The sequence below is a fragment of the Geotrypetes seraphini genome, chromosome 8, assembly GCF_902459505.1.
Source record: "Geotrypetes seraphini chromosome 8, aGeoSer1.1, whole genome shotgun sequence".
In the NCBI taxonomy this organism is placed as follows: domain Eukaryota; kingdom Metazoa; phylum Chordata; class Amphibia; order Gymnophiona; family Dermophiidae; genus Geotrypetes; species Geotrypetes seraphini.
Window position 1 is genome coordinate 75,615,600 of NC_047091.1, and position 17,577 is coordinate 75,633,176.

General features: G+C 41.9%; 1 protein-coding gene across 1 annotated transcript in view; it reads right to left on the bottom strand.

Moving 5' to 3' along the window:
• Window positions 1-17,577, bottom strand: part of PACS1 (phosphofurin acidic cluster sorting protein 1) — a 202,230-nt gene that overhangs the window by 70,871 nt on the left and 113,782 nt on the right. The window contains exons 10-11 of the mRNA XM_033955834.1: window positions 9,220-9,313; window positions 8,300-8,380 (exon numbers count right to left, since the gene is read on the bottom strand). Of these exons, the coding sequence (XP_033811725.1) occupies window positions 8,300-8,380; window positions 9,220-9,313 (175 nt within the window). The remainder of the gene's footprint in view (window positions 1-8,299; window positions 8,381-9,219; window positions 9,314-17,577) is intronic.

Below are 17,577 nucleotides of genomic sequence, written 5' to 3' on the forward strand. Positions count from 1 at the left end.
GCCCGGATGTGGACAGCTTCACAAGCAAACTTGCTTGAAGAACTTTTAGAAAGTTTGCGACTTCTACATCGCACATGCGCGAGTGCCTTCCCACCTGACATAGGGCACGCGACTCCTCAGGTCAGATAGCTAGCTAAGAAGCCAACCAGGGGAGGTGGGTGGGTTGTGAGAATATCTGCCTGCTGTCCCTAGATAACACCTGTTATGGTAAGAAATTGTGCTTTATCACAGGACAAGCAGGCAGCATATTCTCACATATGGGTGACCTCCAAGCTAACCAGAATGGGATGGTGGGAGTGTTGGCAAATCATGAGAATCAATTTTGTAATACTGTCTGGCCAAAGTGGCCATCCCATCTGGAAAAAGAATCCAGACAATAATGAGAGGTGAATGTATGAACCGAGGACCAAGTGGCAGCTTTGCGGATTTCAATAGGAGTAGATCTAAGGAAAGCTACAGATGCCACCATGGCTCTAACTTTATGGGCTGTGACTCGATCTTCTAGATGCAGTCCAGCCTGAGCATAGCAGAATGAGATGCAAGCAGCCAACCAGTTGGAGATGGTTCTCTTGGAAACTGGTTGATCCCAACTTGTTTGGATCGAAGGAGATAAAAAGTTGAGGAGAAGATCTATGTGTCTTAGTCCTTTGTAAGTAGAAAGCCAAAGTACGCTTGCAGCCCAGAGTATGAAGATCTGTTTCTCCAGGGTGAGAATGAGGCTTTGGAAATTCTGAAACAACTTTTGGTAAGAATTTAGGATGAGTATGGAGGACCACCTTGTCGTGATGGAACACTGTGAAAGGTGGGTCCACTACTAAAGTTTATAGCTCACTGACTGCGAGCAAACGTGAGAGCAATGAGGAAGACCACTTTCCAAGTGAGACTTCATCAATTTAGCAAGAACCACATTGAGGTCCCAAACCACTGGAGGCGGTTTGAGAGGTGGGTTGACATTGAAAAGTCCTTTCATAAATCGAGAAACCACAGGATGAGCAGAGAGGGGTTTCCCCTCCAGTGACTGATGAAAAGCAGCAATTGCACTGAGATGGACTCGAATGGATGTTGATTTGAGGCTTGATTGGGATAAATGAAACAGGCAATACAAAACTGAAGACAAGGAGGTAGACTGAGGCTCCTTGTGATGAAGAGCGCACCAAGCAGAAAACCTAATCCATTTCTGGTGATAACATTGCCTATTGGTAGGCTTTCTGAAAGCCTCTAAAATGTCCTTGACAGATTGAGAAAACTGTAGCTTGGCAGTTACGTTGAAAGGTACCAAGCTGTCAGATGTAGAGACTGCAGGTTGGGATGAAGTAGAGAACCCTGACTCTGTGTAAGCAGAGACGGAAAAACTGGTAGAAGTAGTGGCTCCCTGCTGCTGAGTTGAAGTAGAAGGGAGAACCAAGGTTGTCTGGGCCACCAAGGAGCTATCAGAATCATGGTAGCATGTTCGTGTTTGAGTTTGACAAGTGTCTTGAGAATTAGAGGGAATGGAGGAAATGCATACAGGAATTTGTTCGTCCAGTCCATAATAATAATAATAATAATAATAATAATAATAACAGCTTATATACCACAATACCGTGAAGTTCTATGCGGTTTACAAAGATTAAGCAAAGGTATAAATTGATTGACTTTAAAAGGGGAGGAAGAAAGAGGGTTAATAGGACAGGAAATCCATTTCTGAAAGGAGCTCCAGATCATGTCTGCCAGTGTATCATTTCCTTGGGTGAAGAAAAGAATCTGCCTCCAGGTAGTGAGGAGAGTAGATCCTGGAGCAAAACTTAGGCAGTTTGTTGTTGTGGGGAGACGCAAAGAGATCTATCTGAGGGGTTCCCCACTGGAAAAAAAACGTGATGGAGAGGTGACGAATTGAGTGTCTATTCGTGAGGTTGTAGATGACGACTCAATTTGTCCGTCAGAAAGTTTTTCTCTCCTTGAATGTAGACCGCTTTCAGAAAGATGTTATGAAGAATTGCCCAATTCCAAACTTTCTGAGCTTCCTTGCAAAGGGGGAGGGATCCTGTTCCTCCCTACTTGATGACATAGTACATGGCTACTTGATTGTCTGTACGAAGAAGATGTTGAAAAGCTTTGAGAGCATTGAAAATCGCTCTGAGTTCCAACAGATTTATGTGACTCCGATGATCTATGATGGACCAATGTCCTTGAGTGCAGAGATCATTGAGATAAGCCCCCCCAAGCGTAGGTCGAGGAATCTGTCGTAAGAACCTTCTGATGAGGGGGCGTTTGAAACAGTAAACCTCTGAAGAGATTGAAGAGAGCATCCACCAGTAGAGTGACTATATCAACAAAAAAGTCACTGTAATGTGCTGAGAGAATGGATCGGAAGCCTGCACCCACTGAGATGCCAGGGTCCACTGAGGAATTCTGAGGTGAAGTCTGGCAAAAGGAGTCACGTGAACTGTAGAGGCCATGTGCCCTAGTAGAACCACCATGTGTTTCGCTGAGAGTGAGGTGAAGGACGACACTTTGAGAAAAAGTTGCATGAGAGTATCCTGATGTTGTTAAGGAAGGAATGCTCCAAGTTGCACAGTGTCCAATATAGCTCCATGAACTGTAGAATCTGAGAGGGCTGTAGCTGAGATTTTGGAAAGTTTATTTCGAACCCCAAACTTTGGAGGAACCAAATAGTCCGTTGGGTCACTACAATAACCCCCTGAGATGTTAAATCTTTGATGAGCCAGTCGTCCAGGTACGGGAAAACCTGGAGACTATGGCTGCGCAGAGCTGCTGCTACTACAACCAGGCACTTGGTGAAAACTCTGGGAGATGATACCAGGCCAAAAGGTAGCACTCTGTATTGAAAATGATGATTTCCCACCCGAAATCTGAGAAACTTGCAAGAGGCTGGATGAATGTGAATGTAAGCCTCTTTGAGATCCAGAGAACATAACCAATCGTTGTGATCTAGAAGGGGATACAAAGATGCTAGAGACAGCATCTGAAATTTTTCTTTGAGAAGAAATTTGTTGAGAGCTCGGAGATCCAAGATAGGTTGTAGATCCCCTGCCTTCTTCGGGACAAGGAAGTAATGGGAGTAAAACCCCGTGCTCTGCTGTTCCAGAGGAACTTCCTCGATGGCATGGAGATGAAGCAGAGTTTGAGCTTCCTGAAGAAGAAGGGTGGTCTGAGATAGATTGGAAGGATACTCCCTTGGGGGAAGATCAGGTGGAAGGAAGTGAAGAGAGTAACCTTCCCTGATTATTGTGAGGACCCAGAGGTCGGATGAAATTAGTTCCCATCATTGATAAAAATGATGGAGACGACCTACGATGGGAAGAGGAGAGGACAGAGGCAGGTTATGCTCTGTGTTAGATGGTCAAAAAGGCTAAGTGGACTTGGGCGCAGCAGGAGTCTGAGGTTTACGCTGCCTTTGTTGTTGTTGTTGCAGTTGTTTCTTAGGAAGCGGCCTTGAATAAGGTGCTGACTTCCGAGGATAACGCCTCTGATACAATGGAGGAGGCCTATAACTCTTAGCAATGGAAGGCTTTGGCCTAACTATAGAGGCAAACGATTTCTCATGCTCAGACAAGTGTTTTGTAGCTGTCTCAACAGAATCAAACAGCTCATTCCCCTGACATGGAATATTGGCCAGTTGATCCTGTAGATTTGGATCCATATCTACGGTGCAGAGCCAGGCTAGACGACGCATGGCCACCGAGAACGCAGTGACCCTGGAGGACATTTCAATGCATCATATGCAGCCTGAACCATATGCATGCGGAGTTGACCCAGAGTATGATGCATGTGTTGAAACTCTGGAAGCTGATGCTTAGGTAGATACTTGAAGAAAGTAGGCATGGCGTTGACCTAATTCTTCAGATAAGATGTGAAGATAAAATTATAGTTTAAAATCTAATTCGTCATCATAGAATTTTGATACAGATGACGGCCAAACTTGTCCATGGTCCTTCCCTCTCGGCCAGGAGGGACTGTGGCATAAACTTTAGCATGATTGGTTCATTTCAAAGAGGACTCCACGAGAAGAGATTGATGGGACAGTTGAGACTTCTCAAACCCTTTACAATGAACCATCTTATAACGGGATTCAAGCTTTGCTGGCACCTCAGGAACAGAATATGGGATATCCAGATTTCTCTTGAAAGTCTGACAGAGAATGCCATTCATGGGTAATTTGAGAGAATCCCTATGAGGATTAGGCATACCCAGCTCTTCCAAATACTCCTTAGAGTATTTTGAATCAGACTCTAAAGCAATATTGAGATCTTTACTCATTTGGTTTAGGAACTTAGTAAAATATACTGGATCAGAAGAGGGATGGCCCTGTTGTAGTGAAGGTGAACGAGAGCCCCTTGAAGTACCCCTTACGGCAGAGAAAGAAAGTGAAGCTTCTCTGGAATATTGATAGCGAAGATCTGAATCCATAGGCAAAGATGCTGATGAAAGACCACTTCTGGAATGAGTAGGAGAAGCAGAACATTTTTGTTTTGAAGAACCAGCTGGTGAAGAAAACCTCACAGGAGAAGAACTTGACTGGCAAGAATGCTGTGGCTATCAGATGTGAGGGTCCACAGTAGATTTCCTCGATAAAGGAGTTGGTTGTCTTGAAGAGTCTCGATGCCTCGACAAACGAGGTCTGTCTCAAGAAGAAGACCTGGGCCTCGATGAATGTCTCAACAGATGATGTGAAGAGGAAATATGCCTCGAATCACGAGGTATTGATCGAGTTGAATCCAGCCTCGTTGAGGAATGTCGAGGAGTCCTTGCCCTGTGCCTCGAAGAAAACAATGCCTTATGTTGAGAGGCAGGGCTGGAAGCTGAAGATCAAGGTCAAGACACGTGCAAGGATTTAGCTCCTTGTATAGAGTGTTCAGACTGACCTCGAGGCACTCTCAAGGACTCGACTCCTTGAATAGAGTGTTCAGGTTGGATTCGAGGCACTCACAAAGACTCGACTCCTTGTAATACTGCTGAGTGCTCAGGCTGGACTGCAGGAAGAAGGGTCGAGGCAGGAGTCAATTTGGCAAGCATGTTACCAAACTCCTGATGCAGAATAGTTTCCAACATATTCTGCAAAGCCGGCACCGAGACCACCGGAGCTGGTACAATTGGTGTGGCAATGGATTCTGAGGAAGACAACCTCTAAGAAGAATGTTGCCTCGATTTTGAGATACGCTTCTTGGGAAGTCTCGAAGCAACCGGTCCCACTAAGGTCGCTGTTGGAATGTGCTGCGACTCTTGAAAGACTGGCTTAGACAGCTTACCTGATAGAGACACTGAGGATAACGGCCCTTCCAGAGACGATTTAGCAGACTTCCCCTTTAAAGCCAGAGCAAATAACCAGCCTGAATTTATAAACAACTTACTTATCTCATATAATCAAGCTAGGACTTTAAGATCTACAGCTCACAACCTTCTTATCATTCCCTCATTGAAACATATCAGTGCAATGAGGACTACAATTTTCTCCATTAGTGCCTCCTTTCTTTGGAACAGTATCCCAAATTACTTACGCGAAATAACAACCCTTGCCAATTTTAATGTGAAGTTAAAGACATTTCTCTTTCTCGTCTCCCCACTGGCTAGAGGATGCAAATATAAGAGATACCATCAACAACTTCTATCGTACCAAGCAGCCTTATGGGGCAAAGACCTAGAAAAATTAATTACACACACAAACAAATACGGAGAATTTAGGAAACACCTAAAAACTTACCTGTTCTCGAAATACCTAGGGAACGAACCAGGACAATAGCCCCCCTTCGTAATACCATCCCAAAACCGAACTTGTAAACTGTTAACCCCTAATCACTAACTATGAATACTCCATTCAATTTATGGAATTTTTCTAATTCTTTGTAAGCCGCATGGCCCTGCAGCATATGAACTGTTGTTATCACGATTAATGTTGTTATAATCAGATGTACACTGCTATACTCTGTAATTCGCTGTCTGTACAATTTCTCTTTATTGTAAACCGCCTAGAAGTCGCAAGATTGTTGGCGGTATATAAGAATAAAGTTATTATTATTATTATTATTATTGATGCTTTTGTAACTTAAACTGTCCTTCTAAGGACGACTTAGATTCAAGAAAGGTTTCTACCTTCAGTTCCCTCTACCTTTTTTATTCTTTCCCTTAAGTGTTCTCTTTCTTTCTATCAATTATAGTTCTAACCCTTCTTCCCTTTTGTTCCCGTTCGTCAATGTCTTTAAAAAGCATCATTTCCCCTGGTTTGTTTTTGTTTATATTGTATTTTAATTGGCGCATTATTTTGGCATTTTTTTGTACACTGCCTAGAAGGCTTGATTGGGCGGTTTAAGAAATTTTAAATAAACTTGATGAGGACTTCCCCATCGAGGGAGGCTTTAGCGAGGTCGAAGTCAAGGTTGAAGGTTTAGGCCCCAGAGAAGACTTCGAGGGAGTCGAGATCAAGGTCGCAATCGGGGTGGAGGTTTTAGCTGAAGAAAGATCAATTCCCCCAAATGCTTTTTAAATTTGAACTCGACAGTGTTTAAGGGCTTGATTTTAAAGTGTACCACAATGGGCGCACGACTCCAGATGATGATCAGGTCCTAAACACTGCACATACCACTTGTGTGGGTCAGTGATAGAGATCGCGCGTTGATACCGGCTACACTTCTTAAATCCTGTGACCAGCCGGAACATGGAATGAAAAACGGCCGCGGCTAAATTGAAGCCCGCAGGCTGAGGCCGCGGAACAGACCCTGCCGTGACACAAGCGGAAAAAAAAAAAACCCCCCACAAAAACTTTTAAAAAAATTTTTAAACACACGCAATGCAGTGACCCTGTAAGAAATAACAAAAACACGACTCTCAGTGATGAGAAGGCATGAAAAGAACTAACTCTCACGCAGAGCTTTGAAACGAGGGCTTCTCAGCTCCGTGGAAAACTTAGAACTGAGGAGACGCTGCGGAGACACGTGCCCTACATTGGATGGGATGGCATTCGCGCAGCGTGGTACAGCAGTCGCGAACTTTGTAAAAGTTCTTCAAGCAAGTCTGTTTGTGAAGCTGTCCGCATCGGGGCTCTGTGGTTGACATCACCCATATGTGAGAATATGCTGCCTGCTTGTCCTTGAATAAATGATATACTGTTGTGGAATGCTTGATGTGTGGGGTAAAACTGAGAACATCTGGAGAAGTTCACTTGGTAACACTGGATTATTAATCTAATATCTTTAGATTTATATACTGAATCTTCTTCCAAAATGGAAGCTCGACTCTGTTTACATAAAGATACTTAACATATTTAGAGCAGATGCTGATAACCTAAAGATCTGTGGAAATGCCTCCCTAAAAACTGCAGTCTGCCTCCCACATAGGTAGTTAAAATTTAGGAGTTGATTTATAGTGGAAGTGACAATGCTATCTGTTGCTTGCATTGTCTCAGTCATTGTCACTGCACTTATTTTTGATTTCCTGGGTGCTAGGCTGATAGTGTTCAGGGATTTAAAAAAAATTTTTCTCGAAGGGGCATGCATTTATGGCTTAGACGTCTTGCTCGTTTGAGGGCTGCTTGAGATAACCATTGACTGATATAGGATTTGCTGTTGGTCATATCACAATGCCAAGAGGACTTTTGTATTTGAGCTTGAGGCATTTATATACGTATATATATAAAAAAGGAAGGAAGGAAGGAAGAAAAAGAAAAAGAGAGATTGGAGAAAGAAATAAAGAGAGATTGAAGTTGTACCATCCTGATGTCATCAAATAATGTGTGGCTAATTATCCAGCTTTTAATGGAGAAATGTAAATCTAGGTTATTGAAGCTACAGATGGGATCCCTTAGTTGTGTTTATCACACACACACACATACATACATATATATATATATATATATATACAGATAGATATAGATATATATGAAAGAAAGAAAGAGAGAGATTGGAGTTGTACTATCCTGATGTCATCAAATAATGTGTGGCTAATTATCCATCTTTTAATGAAGACATGTAAATCTAGGTTATTGAAGCTACAGATGGGATCTCTTAGCTGTATTTATCACAATTATATGGTTGAGGAGCATCTGGTACAGCATTATATATAAGGATTCAATGGCCGGCCAGCTGAGTCCCAGTAAAGCAACAAACATCAGAGGGCGTAGGAGTAACTAGGGGTTCTGTGAGATTGAGACTGCAAAAAGTCCATCTCACAAATTCCCTTGTTGCTCCTTCACTATCTATACTAAGATACCACACCAGGCCTCATTAACAGGGTCTACTGTCTCGGATCATACTGGCAGAGTACCAACTGTTTATATCAAAGGACAAATTATTAGAGCTGCATTTACCTGAACATCTGCTTCAGTTCCACCCTCCTCCAGGGTCTTGCTTCCAGAACGCTTCACTTTCTCCAAACTGGGAGTTTCTGCCTGCAGAAAGACAAAATGTTTTAGTTACCTCCATTAACTGAAACAGATTAGATTATGAGCCATGATGCCAGGAGACTGCCTGTGGCTCCTGGGTTCCAGGAGCAGCTCTATAATCTCAGACAAATCTCTATTCCTATAAGAGATAGCTGGATTGCACCCATGGAACTGCAAGTTAATTTTCCATAGGAAGTTCTTCGTGGAAAATATGGAGCCGGCAGACCATGGGCACCTGCATAAAAACAAGGTAAAGCAAGGTGATTCCAAAATAAAATCATGCCTATATTTTATCTCCCTGACTCTGCCCCTTTTTCCTGTGGCCAAATGTATATACACTGTGAAATTGTGCTTTTAAGCCATTGAGAGGAGCACTATTTTATTCTTATGAAGTTTATCTAGGCCACTACTTCATTACTTGTGCAAATTTCTTTGAGAACGGTCAGCAATGTGTGAAAGGCTTGGGAACAGGAGAATGCAGGCTGGGCAGAAATCAAAAGGACAGTCACAAAAGATGTTTAGAAGAGCCCAGGAGACACAGATGGAAGCCTCCTGCTATGGATTTTCAGTGGTACATGATCAAAAAACCAACTATGAACATGTGCCTCCACTGAGATAGAAGAGAGTCTATGCAACTATTCTTGGGACACAACAGATTGCTGAGACACTCTCAGACTCACTACAAGTCATTGAAGCATGAACCAGACCACTACTAACGTTACATAATAATACAGCAACATAGTAAATTATGGCAAAGACCAATTGGCTTCCCCATTCTGACAGGTTCTCCTGTCTGGTTTTCTATTATTTTGTGTAGAAAAGACTCTCTCAGAAGAAAGACTTACTGGACTGCTGGCATCTCGGCCCTGGCTCCCCTTGCTGTTCAAGCTGCCTATCTCAGTCTGAGAGCTGGACTGAGACATCCCCTCGAAGAATGGTCTGCAAGGAAAGAGAAGGAGAAATTAGGTCTTTTTTGTTAATTTTATTTCCTTTAGTCCCACCAGACCAGTTCGGAGTCTGTGGGTTATAAGGCACCAAGTAGCCTTAGATGGTCAATATTTCAAATTTTAATTTATTTATTCATTTATTTAGCCCATCCTCCCAAAAGAGCCCAGAACGGGTTATAGGAGTACATACACAGTGTAGTCAAGACAAATATGGACAAGACATATTTGGGAGCTAGAGATACAATGATCGAGTTATGGTAAATAGAGAACATCCGAGATACACTAGGTAATTATACATGATATAGTAGAAATAAACAGCTGTGATACATTAATTAACTATATAAAACAATGGGCCCTGTGTCTTCCATTTCACTTGAGGACAGATGGTATTCGTAATACTCATCACAACATATCTCTAGTAAACAAAACAAAACAAAAACTTTTGAAAAGTAAAACGATTAGTGAACATTTAACACTGAACTTTTGATTGTTAAAATCATATTTATTTCAAGAAGACTTTGGTGAGGATATGCCTCAAAATGACCATACTTACTAATTTGTTTCGATTGGGACACATCAGAAAAGAATTTGTTTTTATTAGTCTTGCATGAATATTATTAGGACTGTACTTTCTTTTTTTATGAGTTCTTTTTCTTTAGATAATGTTATCATCATAAACTGCTTAGAACTGTTGGAAGTTATAGCAGTATATCAAATTTTAATAGTCCATTTTCGTTAAAGTCGCATGTCATCCAAAGTAAAAAAACAGCGTAGGACACATTTTTGAAAATACGTCCAAAAAAATATGTTTTCGAAAATTGTCTATCTATACGTCCAGCCCCCTGATCGTCCAGATTGCTAAATTGTCCATCTTTATACCACATTTTCGTCCAACTTTTAATCCAAATCCAAAACGCCTAGAAACAGACCTTTTGGATGTGGGAGGGGTCTGCAAAGTGATGGACAGAACACCCACACAGGGCACCTAAACAGTGGGCTACCTTACAGGGCACTGCTATGAACTTCACATAAAGGGTGCCACGTAATCATCTAACTACAGCTCCCTTATAGGTAATGGTGAACCCCCTAAACCACCTCCAGAATCTCCTAGACCCACCTATCTATCACCCCAATAGCCCTTATGGCTGCAGGAGCCACTTAAAGGGCAGTACAAAAGGGTTTTGGGGGGTTTATGGGAGTGCACATATTTCACCATCAATGCAGTCATTACAGTGGCTTATGGGCATGGGTCGTCCTCTCCATGGGTCCCTAACCCACCCCCAAGACCACTTAAGACGCCTCTGTGCAGCGCGACTAGGCTTTCCTATGCCAGGCTGCCAGGTGCTGATGTTCTGGAGGCAGAATTTAAAAGTTGTGATTAAGATTTTTATGGGGTTTATCGGTGATCACTGGGGTAAGTGTGTGGCAGTCTGTACTATGTGTTCGCAGTGCTTATCTGGTCACTTCAGGTTGGTTTTTGTGACTTAGACCATGTTTTAAATGGTCTAAGTCAGTGGTCTCAAACTCAAACCCTTTGCAGGGCCACATTTTGGATTTGTAGGTACTTGGAGGGCCTCAGAAAAAAATAGTTAATGTCTTAAAGAAATTACAATTTTGCATAATAAATCTTTCCTTTCGGATAAGTCTTAATAATAATATTGTCATTTATAGTTAAAGAGACATATGATCAAGAAATTGTTTTATTTTACTTTTGTGATTGATAAACATACTGAGGGCCTCAAAATAGTACATGGCGGGCCACCAGTTTGAGACCACGGGTCTAAGTCATAACGTCCAAGTTTCGTCTATACAGTGTTGTAAAACATTCGGTTTATACAGTACGACTAAGTCTAAGCCGGCCCACGTCCCGCCCAATTCCCACCCTCGACACTCCTCCTGAAACGCCCCGTTTAGCTCTGGTTGTTCAACGGCACTGTGAAGGCCTAGGTCATTTATAAATATATCCAAAAATCAATTTTATTATCGGCACTTGGATGTATTTTGACAATGTTCGTCCAAATGCCAACAGGCTGTTTTGGATGTTTTTCACTTTCGATTATGAGCCCCATAGCTTTTAGCCTCAAAGATGTCATGCAAGTGTCAATTGCACGACAAGCCCATGTACCATGAGTGTATATGCTAAAAAAAATTACTTCAGCTACCAGAAGTTGGTTCGCTTTACATAAACTTTTTAAACAGAAAAATCAATATGGAAACTGGTTTGTCACTTCAAAGTTCTTCTAAAGCAGTGTTCAACCTTTTTATACCTATGGACCATCGAAAATAAAAGAATTATTTTGTGGACTGGCAAACTACTAAGACTGAAATTTAAAAAACCCGTTTCCGCGAGCTCGATTGCCGCAAGCCATCTGGTCCCATCTGCACAAGCTCAGTTATGATTTCATATTGGATGTGTTTTATTAAAGTATAAAAAGAAACCATATTCTGTACAATTGTCATTTAATAAATACAAATAATACAGAGCAAGGATCAACAAAACTCCTGTCTCCCCTCCCCTTCACATATATCCACTCTACTATCAAGAAAACTGAATAAGCCAAATTATTACAGAATGCTACACAGAAATATCATGCTAACAGAATACTGCAGTCACACATGACAGGAATAGTGTTAAAGAAGCGCAACTAGGGCAACTGCCCCCTGGTCAGAGTGAACCTTAAGCCAGCTGGAAGCTAAAGATGCACTGCCTGGGCTTTGCAGTCCTCAGTTATGTCTAACACCAACTCTAGCAGGATATATATTTCAAATCTGATATATTCTAATCACAAAATAGAAATAAAATTATTTTTTTCTATCTTTTGTTGTTTCTGGTTTCTGCTTTCATCTTCTTTTCACTCTCTTCCTTCCAGCGTCTGCCCTCTGTCTCTTCAATCCAGCATCTGCCCCTTTCATCCACTGTCTGCCCTCTCCCCCTTCCATATGATATGTCTTCTTTCTATGCCTCTCTCCCCTGTCCATCCAGCATTTTTACATGATTCATTTCAGCTTCACTGCTCTCTTCATTTTTCTCTCCTACACCAGATCTAGCATCTTTGTCCCTCTCTCCTTATTTCTCTGCTGACCTCCTTCCCAGCATCAATCTTTCTACTTTCTCATTCCTATCTCTTCCCTTTCCCTCATATGATCTCTCCATTCCACCCTGACCCCTTCCCCTCCTCTAATCTCACTGCCAGCTGTTTCCTTCCTTTTTCTTCTCCTTTCCCTCCTCCCCCTGTCCTGCATTAACTCTCTTCCCTTCCCTTCTCCCCTCCCAGCAGCATCTCTCCTTCTCCCTCCCTCCAGGTCCTGTAGCAAATGTCCCTTTACTTTCCCTTGTCCAGCAACTTCCCAGCCTTCTTTCCCTCCTCCCCTCCTAGCAGCATCTCTCCTTCTTCCTCCCTCCAGGTCCAGTAACAGCTGTCTCTTTATTTTCCCTTGTCCAGCAGCTTCCCAGCCTCCTTTCCCTCCCATCAGCATCTCTCCTTCTCCCTCCCTCCCTCCAGATCCAGTAGCAGCTGTCCCTTTATTTTCCCTTGTCCAGCAGCTTCCAAGCCTCCTTTCCCTCCTCCCCTCCCAGCAGCATCTCTCCCTCTCCCGCCCTTCAGGTCCAATAGCAGCTGTCCTTTTATTTTCCCTTGTCCAGCAGCTTCCCAGCCTCCAACAGTGGCTTTCTCCCCTCCCACCTCTCGGTATTTGCCAGCGCAGCAATTCACTAAGGCAGCCTTGGGTCCTTTGATGGATCACGCCGCCTCTGAGAAAAGAGGAAGTTGCATCATCAGAGGCGGGCCGTGACTCAGCAAAAGCCCCAAGGCTGCCGAAGTGAATCGCTGCGCTAGCAAGTACCGAGAGCTGCTGGGAGGGGAGAAAGTCATTGTTGGAGGCTCCCCATGATCTCATCGGCCCTGCATGGACTGGCAGGAATTTTCTGCAGACTGGCAGTTGAAGAACACTGTTCTAAAGTATACAACAGGCATGGAGCCAAAGTAAATATCTGATCTATCTGAAATGAGGTCACTGCTTTTGGAAGAAAAGGACAGAATTATTTAGCCAAAATTCCTGCATCTGTGAACCATAGAAAAGGATCTGTGCATGTAACAAGTTTGTAGCACAAAATTAGTAGATAAAAACCAAAAATAATTAAGTTTTGTTTGGAAGAACCTTACTGTAAAGGGATTCAAAGGATGGAAGGCCCCATGCTTTAAATAGAATTAAACTCCACTCATGAGAAGAGAAATGCACAGGAAGATATATAGGAGTTCATTTTCAAATCACTTATACACACAAAGTACAATAATAACCTGAGCCCCATAGTGTTCCATTTTAGAAAAGGTGTACCACATGTGGATGAAATGCTCAAGAGAACTTTCAGGCAAAAACAAAGTTGCAACTTGAACTTAAAAGGTCCCCTGAGTTATTACTACTTTAGATTATGTTCTGAAGAAAAGAAAGATGTGAAGAAAAGGTTCCTTTGCATACCACTTGTCAAGATTTGCCAAACTCTAAAGTACACTAAAGAGGAAATGCAGCAACTAGGAAATCTGAGGATGTTGAAATGTCTTAGAACAGATCACATTGACCATCCAAAACCCATAAGTTTAGTCTGCTGCCATAAGATGGGGAGAGATATGAACTTATGGAGCACTCAACATAACATCAGAGGCAACTGGAATATATACCAGTTTTCTATGTGCCAAGGCTACAGAAACCATTCCAGACCTTCAAACTAGTCTATTTCTGGTAAGCAAAAAAGTTCAAAACCTTATTGTTGGCCCTTGCTATGGTTTCTAGAAGTAGAAAAGATATAGGAGATCAAAGTGGTGTGTGATAAAACAAATTCTATGTGAATATTTTGTATTCTGGCCATAAGCACTGCAAACATAAGAAAATGCTTCCTTATCTGTTGACTTAAGCTACTGTAATAAGCTCTTGGGAAGAAAAGGCAGAAGGCCTGTAGCAATAATCAAATTGCAGAAAGCTCCAGAAAGTTGAAGGACCAAAATATCTTGAATCAAGACCTTGTTCTACCTCGTGTGTACAATGGCACAAGGGGTGTTCAATAATTTATCTACCCGAGTATGAAACAAAGTAGTGTGCGTGCTGAAATGAGTTTGTGCATAATGTGACATGTCTCAAGGTTACTCATGCACAGCTTCAGCTCAGTGCGAGTCTAATATTCCAAGAGATAGGGTATCATGAGAATTCTTGTGCGAATCAAGTCAAAAACTGCTAGATTTGGAGCACCGTTCTGGGATAAAATTTCTCACAAAAGGGAAAAAAAATAATAAATCAGGAGATCCATGAACGCATGACTACAGTTTATGGTGAGTCTACCCCATCATCTTACAAAGTAAAATTTTGGAGCAAAAAGGTTAAGTGGGGTTAGAGAGTCCACTGAAGATGCACAGAGGGGGAGAGGGACCTTGGGGTGTTAGTGTCCGAAGATCTAAAGGTGAAAAAATAGTGCGACAAGACTGTGGCTGCTGCCAGAAGGATGCTGGGCTGTATAAAGAGAGGCGTAATCAGTAGAAGAACGAAGGTGTTGATGCCCCTGTACAGGTCGCTGGTGAGGCCCCACTTGGAGTATTGTGTTCAGTTTTGGAGACCATATCTGGTGAAGGACACAAAAAGGCTTGAAGCAATCCAGAGGAGGGCGCCAAAAATGATAGGAGGTTTGCAACAAAAGATGTACGAGGAGAGACTGGAAGCCCTGAATACCTTAGAGGAAAGGAGGGACAGGGGAGATATGATTCAAACGTTCAAATACTTGAAAGGTATTAACATAGAACATAATCTTTTCCAGAGAAAGGAAAATAGTAAAACCAGAGGACATAATTTGAGGTTGAAGGGTGGTAGACTCAAGAGCAATGTAAGGAAATTCTTCTTTACGGAGAGGATGGTGGATGCCTGAAATGTGCTCCCGAGAGAGGTGGTGGAGATGAAAACGGTGACGGAGTTCAAAAAAGTGTGGGATGAACACAGAGGATCTAGAATCAGAAAAGAATAGTAAATATTGAAGAATTAAGGCCAATACTGGGCAGACTTGCACGGTCTGTGTCTGTATATGGCTGTTTGGTGGAGGATGGGCTGGAGAGGGCTTCAATGACTGGGAGGGTATAGATGGACTGGAATGGGCTTTGATGGAGACTTCACTAGTTTGAACCTACTGGGCAGAGCTTTGGATTCTTGCCCAGAAATAGCTAAGAAGAAGAAGGAAAAAACCAACAAATTTTAGATTGAATCAGGTTGGACAGACTAGATGGACCATTCGGGTCTTTATCTGCCGTCATCTACTATGTTACTATGACCCTCACACTGGACGGACTGTGGAAGCAACTTCTACAGAAATGTGCAAGAAAGCTGAGGATTTAATTTTGTCAGACAGACAAATTAAGGTTTCCTGAATAGCTGAAGAAATGGGCATCTCGACAGGTACAGTTTGGAAAATAATTCATGAAAAGTTGGGCACGTTCAAGGTTAGTGCAAGATGTGTTCCAAGAAGGCTGATGCCACATCAGAAGACCATGAGGCTCCAGTGCTGTCAGAACTTGGAGATGCTCCATGAAGACCAAGTTAATTTTTTTCATTGTTTGGTGACTGGAGATGAGACTTGGGTCTATCACAGAGATCTTGAGTCCAAAATGGAGTCAATGCAGTGGAAGCACAAGTCATCTTCCACCCCAAAAAGTTCAAGGCAGAAAAATCTGCAGGCAAAGTTATGACATGATGAAGGACTTTTGCTTCTAGAGTTCATGGCAACAATACAACCATTACTGGGGTGAGTTAGGCCAACACAATGATCACTTTGCAGGAGTCAATCAAAGAGAAAAGACGAGGAAAACTCACAGCAGGCATGTCTTTATGACAATGCGCCGGTGCACATGATATGACAATCACAGGCTACCATCCCAGTGGACAGTGGTTTTCTAGTGATGAAGATGTCAAGGAAACTGTGATGTCCTAATTTGAAGGTCAAACAGAATAATTATTTTCAAAGGGATTAAAGTCATTGCAAGAAAAGTGGATTAAGTATATGGAGCTATCAGGGGAAAAATAAAACTAAAATTTTTTGAAAACTTTTTTCTTTCCTACTGAGGTAGATAAATTATTGAACACCCCTTGTATTTGTGGTCCTTGTGCAACATAATCCTGATAGTGTCCCAGTCAATAGGCTGATTATCTAACATTACTATTCAAATGGGAGCTTCAAGACTGAAATCTCAGGACATAATTCTGAACCAAAATCATCACCTTGTACTGCACCGTCCTAGGAACTCCTAGGGTAGGCTACAATTAAGAACATAAGAGTTGCCACACTGGGACAGATTGAAGGTCCATCAAGCCCAGTATTCTGTTTCCAACAGTGGTCAACCCAGGTCACAAGTACTTGGCAATATCCCAAAGAGTAAGACAGTGCCTTGGGTTTTTTGATCTGTTCCTAGAGTTATCTGGGGCGCTGATTCAGAAAACTGCAATGGATAGACCACATCAGCTCTAGCTCTTAGATATGGTTGAATTATTTTTTTTTACTGCTATTTAAAAGATCTCTTCTGCAGAATCAGGATGTCATAACAATCTTTCTTTTTTGAATGGGAAATTTATGTATTTAAATTACCTACTCTTTTTTGTGTATACCTTTGTTTCACAACTATTCATCTACTTCCTTTCCTGTAATGCACACTGGCATAAAAATGTAAAGCTCAAATGACAAAATCACCTTTCTTCTGTTATATTACATAATTATGTGCAAAAAATATAACGGTAACATGGTTTCCTTAGACTACATAAATTTGTATTTCAAAGGTTTCTCAACCTTATCTGTTTAAAACAGTTGCACATAGATTTTAATTCTAATGGGTTTTTCAACTTTGTCTTCTGTTACCTGGTTTGAGTTTTTGCGTCCAAGCTAGCAGATATAGTGCGCGTTTACATATTTCCAACTGTAGTTTTACATCCAAAACACTAGATTGTAAAAGATAAGAAACTTAACTATTATGATCGTATAGGTGTGTGTATATTCCACTCATATCATTTCATTTTTGCAGATTGAACACCATAGAAGTTATGGCTACTTCAAAGGAGCTGCTTGAATCATCACAACGTATTTTGCAATATTTGTGGGGCGTACGCACTGAAAGCAAGTAGTAAACCTATTTCTAAGTTTGTAAAAAGAGCATATGTAGGTTATTTTGGTGTCAAGATGGAGATCCAGTTAAGCCATGGGCTCTTCATATTGTATGCAAACTTATACTGAGCATT